At 33.0% G+C, this 8,967-nt stretch overlaps 1 protein-coding gene across 1 annotated transcript in view; it reads left to right on the top strand.

Annotated features, from left to right (window-relative positions):
* Positions 1-7,342, top strand: part of LOC139517213 (follicle-stimulating hormone receptor-like) — an 85,641-nt gene extending 78,299 nt beyond the window's left edge. The window contains exons 7-9 of the mRNA XM_071307967.1: positions 621-689; positions 2,868-2,942; positions 4,809-7,342. Of these exons, the coding sequence (XP_071164068.1) occupies positions 621-689; positions 2,868-2,942; positions 4,809-7,119 (2,455 nt within the window). The 3' untranslated portion in view covers positions 7,120-7,342. The remainder of the gene's footprint in view (positions 1-620; positions 690-2,867; positions 2,943-4,808) is intronic.
* Positions 7,343-8,967: the final 1,625 nt, after the last annotated feature.

Raw genomic sequence — 8,967 nt, forward strand, 5'->3', positions numbered from 1 at the left:
CTTGGGGAGTGTTTTCTCATTGGCAATCATACAACATCTTTTTTAATGGATGAAGTAGTGTTTGATTTTGAAATTGTATCTTCTTATTGTGAAATCTGTTCTTAAGTATCCTATTTACTGAGATATGTTAACACAATTTGCTGCAGCAGATTTAAAGTTGCTAATCGAGAATGGGAAATTGACATAGACAAACAAACATTTATCCCGCTTGTCTTAAACTCTGGTGTTAAGCTAGAGATCTGCTCCGTTATAAATTGTAATTGCCAAAAACGTGAACGCCATTATTTCGACACGAATTTCAATTCCAAGAAAATTATCTATGTTAAATTTCAGTTTGAAAGGGGAAAAGAACACATCTTATTATCTAAAAGGTTTTTTATTGTTGTTTGTTTTTAAGAAAGCTTTATGTAAATTCTGCTTTGTCATGATTAAATATGCTAGCAAGATCAAACAATTAGAACAATTTAAAAAAAAAATACCTCATCTCATTCATTCATTTCAAATCTATGCAAGCTACGCAGCTGGTACCTATTAATTACATACAGTCTTTTTCTAATTCGTAGTGATGCCGCTATGTTTTAATATTTCATGACATAATCATTATTCTCCCTAAATTACAGGACACTAGATAACAACAAGTTAAGAAAGATCTACGACGGCGCATTTTTTAAATCGCAGGTAAAAACCCTGTAAGTAAGATACATATATTTTTTTTAAATTCTTTAATGCATTTAAGAAACAGAATGGATAATATATTGTTAAATTTCTTGCAAACAACTCTGTAAATTTCAAAAATGAAAAGAGTAAGCTATTTAATTTGGGCTGTATCTGACTAAATATCAGACACATTATCAAACTGATCATGCATTATACTCTTTGACATATTCCCCATTTCCATTCTCATTTTTATTGATTGATATACCTATTGCAAAAAAATATAAAACTCAAGAAAGGTACCCAAGCATATAATTTGATTTAACAGACGCGCGTGATGTCTACATAAGACTCATTTATGTCGCTTGATACAAAACAAAGGCAAATTCATTTACGATTTTAAAGAGAACCACAAATTTCCGATATTGTTGTACAAAATACGACTTAAATAAAGGCAACGGTTTTAAAATTTATTCCTGGTGACATACCAATCTAAGTGCTTCGAATTTACCATCATTTGATAAAACGGTGAATTTAGAAATATCACATATAAATGATTTTTCATGTCAACACAAAATTGATCACCACTGAAACACATAAGAACGAAACCTCCACCAACAGAGACATCTACCAAGTAACTGTAAATTGCATCAAAGATACTAGTCAGCACAGGCTTATTATTTGATACGCAACTTGCTCGTTCGGTCTACGTAAGACACATCGGTGGCAACCAAATAAAATAATGTAATGGCAAAAAAAGCATAAAACAGCCAAAGAGACATGAGAACAAAAGAACAGGCAATGAATATTCGAATGCATTGGGAACCCGATAAAAAACTAAAATGATTTTTTTACATCAAAACAACACTACGCTTGGAACAAATAAAAAATGTACTAGTATTTACTTATCAATTACCTTCATCCATGATTAGATACTCGACTCATCCTCCTAAAAACATGACTTAGAAAAATCTGTATGCTACTGGAAGTACGAAAAGTCAAATATATACAAACTTAAATCAAGACTTTCCCCGGAGTCCCAGTATACCGGATTTTTCAACACATTGGATAAAAAGGGGGGACATTAAAAATGAACTCACATTTCATGTAAACAAGCTTTTCCCAAAATTAACAATTAATAATAAGAGGAACATCCAACTTGGTTATATTAAATAAGAATCTATGTGCGTCCATCACTTTCCTATGATTTCAATCTGTATAACTGTTCTTCAAATTAAAAAAGGCATATCGAAGGACCATTTTTCTCCAAACGTTTCTCTTGTTATGACATAATGACGTCAAAATCAACTGTTCTCTCTTTGACATATATTTTTTTTTTCATTTATATAAGTTCATCCAGTCAACGGAAATTAAAATCCATCTGAAAACCATATTTCTAGCACAACAAACTTATTTTTGTAGCAGAAAAAAAAATCATTGGACTGCACTCATTCTTTATGTTTTCGGTTTATAGAGGTTTTTTCTATAAGTGATCTGTACCAAGTCTTCAATATAATAGTTGTTACCAATTCGTTTGATCTGTTTGAGCTTTTGATTTCGATTTGATTTAGGACTTTCCGTTTTGAATTTTCCTCTGAGTTCAGTATTTTTGTGATTTTACTTTTGACTATTTGGTCTTTAGTAAGCATTATCTGTTCCGTGTGCAGAAAAGTACCTTATTGTTATATGATTAACGCTTGGAATTATATCAGTGTGTGATGCATACCTAGGGTAATACGTTTACTTCCAAATCAACTAATATCAACCCCGTGGTTACTGTTGAGTTGTATAGATATTTGGGATTAAGACGAAGTTTCATTACACAATCCTATTTATTGAGTACCAAATCGAATAATTATTGTACAATTCATCAAGTTTGAGATTGTTCAGATTTGATTATTGATTCTTTACAACTACCAAGACTGCTACTAATAATTTTAAGCACTATAATATGTACGGCAAACTGTATTTCCAATATGCAAATTCTATTTTTGCCTCTTTTGATTTGATGCTCTGCAAGGCGTATCGTGTTCACTTGGCGCCGCTGCTTAATATTTTTTATATTGTAACCATTAAATTTCAGTTTTGAATTTTATGGTTAATTCTTTTTAATCTGATATTATGGACCCATTTTCAGGTTCATTTGAATCAATTTGTGTTTTGATTGACTCATGTCTGCTTAATTTGACTGAATATATCTATTTTGATTGCAGGCAACTACAAAATAATCCGACATTAACTGAAATTGGAGAAAACGCTTTCGATTCAATAGAGATCCTGGAAAATCTGTAAGTATTTCCAATTGAAGGACATACTATAAATTATTCCTAAAATTTGATATAACATTCATTGTCCAAACAACATTTCGTGAAACACGCTTCATTAATTATGTCTATCTGATGAGCTGTTATTACGTTACCTTCATCGGAATGGCTCGTAAAATAAAAAATCAGAAGCCATAACGACATGTAAATACTTTTAAAAAGTAAAGATCTACATAACTAAAGGGACTAGAAGCTGAATTGAAGGTTATTTTTTTCCTAACGGAGATGGTCTCTTTGTTACAAAATTTATAAAAGTAGAGTTGATGTACTAGTATCTTTTTAATCATGTCAATGACGAAACATTACCGACAGTATCTATCCAGTGCTAGCAAATGACAAACCTTAACAATCGAGTACAATATGTGCCTTAAATGTCTTTTATAAATTAAAACTATATTATAGAGTCAAATCTAAGAATACGCCACGTGAAGCTAATGAAGTCCCATTGTCACAGTATTTCATCTTTAATCCCAAATGATACAGTAGTTCTAAACGAAATTCACAGAAATTTTTATAACATATTCAAAAAAGAAAGTTTCTTGGGAAATATATTTCATCAACAAAGTATAATCAAGAGTTCTAGATATCCGTTATAATTCTTTATTATATATTTAAACAACTTATATAACCAAAGAATAATTTATGACTTAGCATTTTGTAAAGCGAGAAGAAGATAAGAAAATGTGTCAAACTGAATTAATTTAACACGATTCTGTCAGATAAGTTAATTTGGAAGTTATTCTCTCATTTTTATGTATGACTTTAGGAAGATTATGTAACTTAAAATTATCAATATTCACTGCTGTATAAAACGAATAATGTTAAAATCGGATTGGGAATTTATTGAAAAAAAAGTTATATGAATAAATGGAGACGTTGGTGTTGCGTCCCAACAACATGTAAGATTGAGGTAAAAATAAAGACGTCAACTTACCTAGGTTATTTCATTATTGTTATTTTAATCTAAAAACTTAGATATTGCTTAGTATTGAACGTCTCGTTTTGGAAATTAAAATGTACCAATTAATCACTAAAGTCACATCACAAGCACCTTCATATGATTATTTAAACAAAACGACGATAGAAAACGACGCAATACGTTGCATTTACATAAGAACAATATGTTAAACTGTAAGAAAATCGTTTTTTGTCAGAAGTGACCGTTCCTTATTTATGCTAAAAGCAAATAGCAGGCAGTAACTGGTCATAAATCAGCAATAACGTTTATTGATTGATTGATTGATTCATTCATTGGTGTTTATCGCCACTTTAAACACTATTGCGCTATTTCGTAGCGGTCAGTTTTTATCGGTAGATGAAGCCGGAATGACCGGAGAGAACTACCGAACTCGGTAGGAAAACTGACAATTCTAGTCAACTACAATTGGAGTCGAATGCACCTGTCCCGTGCGGAATTCGAATTTACAACCTCTAGGCCCCATAGTAACGTAGGAAATTATATGTGATGGACAAATCATATCATCGGAGAAGAGTAGGACAATAATCGGTACAATGTGTAAAACTGCCATATATTCTCATATGAACTAAGATTCTGTTGCATTTTAAATGCATATATTATTACCTTCAGAAATTTCTTTACAAAATTATTTCGCTTTCTTCTGTCTTTAACTATTGTGTGAATGGCATGCATTGATTGTGGGACTTCTTGTAAAGTCAATATCAAATGTAGATATACGAATGAAAATATTTCCTGATGACTACCACATATATAGTAAATTTAATTTATAAATTTTGGTTACGTAATACCTATTTGAGAGTTGAACGACCTTTTCATGATAACTAATCTTGTTTCTTTTCTTTAATTTACAGAGATCTGTCAAGGACCTCTATTGAAAGCTTACCAAGGAAAGGATTAGCGAGTATAGTTAAGCTACGCTTGATAGGTACTAAATCGTTGAGGCAGTTTCCTCCTGTTATACATTTTAGCAGAATTCAAACAGCACAACTCTATTATCCTCACCATTGCTGCTTCTTCAAAAATCCAGAAAAGCAAAATCCTACTGAATGGAGAGCTTACATAGAGTTTCAAAGACGTATCCAACAAGAATGCTCAATCCCGTCGGTCAGTTCCACAGAGACACCCATTAAGTTTGACCAAAGTGTTGTAGAGTCATCTACGTATGAATCTTTGCACAACAAAAGATTTAAAAGAAATATGTTTTCTAGTCAGTTTATATATAATGATACTTATGACGAGGTATGGAATGATAATCTTGGTTTTGGAAATCCTGCTTTTGTCAATAAATCAAAATACCATGCGTCGCATTTTGAAACGGAAGGAAACATCGGATATTTTGATGATATACCGTCTAATGTATCCCATCCTCATGCTTTCTGTGGGCAAGTTGTGAAGGATTATCGTCAAGTCATCTGTACACCAGAACCAGATGCATTTAACCCTTGTGAGGATTTAATGGGTTATGATTGGTTACGTATATTTGTGTGGATTATAGTTCTTGCTTCTTTATTTGGAAATTCTGTTGTTCTAATTGTCTTGATCAAAAGTAGGAGCAAATTCAATGTAACGAAATTTCTAATGTGTAATTTAGCGTTTGCAGATTTAATGATGGGCGTCTATTTGTTACTTCTTGCATCAATTGATGCACATACTCTAAATGAGTACTTTAATTATGCTGTTATTTGGCAAAACGAAGGAGGGTGCCAAGCAGCAGGATTTCTAACCGTGTTTTCATGTGAACTGTCAATATTTACACTGACCATAATCACTCTTGAAAGATGGTATGCCATTAGTCACGCTATTCATCTTACCAAACGTTTGCGTATTAGACAGGCAATGATGTTTATGGCATTTGGTTGGCTATATGCTTTATTTATGGCGCACTTACCTTTAGTAGGCATAAGCAGTTACGGTCATGTAAGTATTTGTCTTCCAATGAAAGTTGAGGACGCTATTGACATTGCTTATGTCGTTTCCCTCCTTGTAGTAAATGGAGTGGCTTTCTTATGTATTGCTGGTTGCTACATTAACATGTATTGCAAGGTGAGAGGAAGCCATGCAAATGTTCGTAACAACGATGCTTCTATTGCAAAACGTATGGCAATGCTCGTCTTTACAAACTTTGCTTGTTGGGCTCCCATTGCTTTTTTCGGTCTAACTGCGTCTGCAGGACTCCCGTTGATTGACATAACCAATTCCAAAATTTTATTAGTGTTTTTCTATCCACTAAATTCTTTTGCAAATCCTTATTTGTATGTCATTATAACGAAGCAATTTCGAAAAGATTTATACATATTGCTTGGAAAATACGGTATCTGCACAGAAAGAGCTAACCGATACAGAGTAACTTTCACAAGCAATTCAAGGAACAGCTTAGCAAACAGAAATGGAATAAAAACTAAATGTACTTCATCTACAGGTAAACCTTTATTCTCAAGGTCGCCATCGAATAGTGAATCAAATTGTTCTACGTCAACTTTTCTCCACAATACTGTCAAACAACCATCTATACGAATAAGCCTACCGGATTGCAATGCAGTTGACAAAGTACTAAATGAATCTTCCGATGGACAAACAGAAAGGCGTTTACGTTCTCCTCCTCCTTATGTTCGGAGCGCTAGTGAGTATGTTGTGTTTTTTCCTCCGCCTAGAAGAGACAGCTATCCAAAATACAAATACCAGAGCGCTAGGCACATAACTGTAGATACGACCTTAAATGGTAATTTCACAGACACTGCAAACGGTTCTATGAGCGACGATAATCCAAGGGTTTTTCAGAAGCGTATCTTTTTGGAAGATTCTGAACAGCAATATGCTATAAACCCTATAGACGAAGAAATATTAGAAGAATACGAGACAACAAAGTTGGCAGATGTTCTAATATTGACTGATGTAACTGGAAATGACAATATCAAAAATAAATCTAGAGGTGACACAACAGACAATGAATGTGACGAAGATAGTATTCAACAGACATTATTGAAACATTGTACTCTAAGAGAATCTCCTGTTCCGGGGATGGATAGAAAATGTCCCAGTGATTCTATATTATCTGATTTAGCTAGAGATTATAATTTTGAACTCAACAATATGGTGACTAGTCCGTCGAAAAGTAGTCCGGTTTTGGATGAACTTGATGACAGACGCGTTATATTTGAATGAACTGATCATGAAATATTATTGTGATACGAAAACGAAACCGAGTCTATACCTAACATTAAGTAAAGCATCTTTAAAAGCTCGTCTTTTAAAAACCATTGCATCATTGACCATATACTTTTGTCTGATTACAGTCTCTTGAATTACATTTTCTGTTTCATTTTTTGAATGCAGTATATTCGATTTAAGAATTAAAAATAAAACAATTAAAAAAATACATTTCCCATAAAATTAAAGTTAAAAACTGTTTTATTCTCTTTCTTCTTCATATATTGTGGTGCTTGGAATGTTGTGTTAATTGTTTAATAAATGTTATAACGTTATTTTGTTTTCAATTTGTGAACAAATGATATTTTATTAAAAGTAAGTGTATTTCATCTATTTTATTCTAAAGGTCGACATTTAATAGTGAATCAAATTGCTCTACATCAACTTTTCCTCACAAACATGAGAAACATGACTGGTGCCACATGTGATGCAGGATCTGCATATCCGTCCGCGGCACCTGATATCACTTACACTATCTATTTTTGTTTGTATTTTACGAAGTTGTGTTTTCTGGATTGTTTGTCTGTTCTTTCTTTTATTTTTAGCCATGGCGTTGTCAGTTTATTTTTAGCCATGGCGTTGTCAGTTTATTTTTTAGCCATGGCGTTGTCAGTTTATTTTTAGCCATGGCGTTGTCAGTTTATTTTTAGCTATGGCCTTGTCAGTTTATTTTCGACTTATGAGTTTGAATGTATCTTTACTCATATGTCACATCTCTTTCAAAAGGCCTATATTCAACTTTACTCGAATATAGATATAACAATGAGCACATTCAACCCAATCTCGTTGGTCATTGAAAAAAAGGAATAAAACATTTATGATAAAATTGAGAATGGAAATGGGGAATGTGTCAAAGAGACAACAACCCAACCAAATAAAAACAACAGCAGAGGGTCACCAACAGGTCTTCAATGTAGCGAGAAATTCCCGCACCCGGAGGCGTCCTTCAGCTGGCCCCTAAACAAATATATACTAGTTTCCAAATTGTACACAAGAAACTAAAATTAAAATAATACAAGACTAACAACGGCCAGAGGCTCCTGACTTGGGACAGGCGCAAAAATGCGGCGGGGTTAAACATGTTTGTGAGATCTCAACCCTCCCCCTATACCTCTAACCAATGTAGACAAGTAAACGCATAACAATACGCACATTAAAATTCAGTTCAAGAGAAGTCCGAGTCTGATGTCAGAAGATGTAACCAAAGAAAATAAACAAAATGACAATAATACATAAATAACAACAGACTTCTAACAGTTAACTGACATGCCAGCTCCAGACTTCAATTAAACTGACTGAAAGATTATGATTTCATCATATGAACATCAAGCACAATCCTTCCCGTTAGGGGTTTAGTATCATACCATCATAACATATATGAGAAGAACATAACCCGTGTTATGCCAACAACTGTTTTTAGAATAAATGTGTTTAGTTCCGATGCAAAGACCTTATCATTGACTCAATATTAACGCCAAAATATGCAATCTTTAATGACTTGACAACAGTGTCGTAATTATATCCCTTCTTAATAAGTCTATTCAAAGGTTTTGTAAGTTTCTGAGGTGAATACTGACACCTTTGTGCTTTATAAAGAATATTTCCATAAAAAATTGGATGTGAAATACCTGAACGTATTAGAAGTCTGCATGTTGAGCTATATTTACGAATGATATCTTTATACCGATGATAAAATTTAGTAAATGTTTTGACTAGTTTGTGATATCGAAAACCCTGGTGTAATAATTTTTCAGTAATACATAAATTTCTCTCGTTAAAATCTAAAACATTGTTACATACACG

Source organism: Mytilus edulis, chromosome 3 (assembly GCF_963676685.1).
Source record: "Mytilus edulis chromosome 3, xbMytEdul2.2, whole genome shotgun sequence".
NCBI lineage: Eukaryota > Metazoa > Mollusca > Bivalvia > Mytilida > Mytilidae > Mytilus > Mytilus edulis.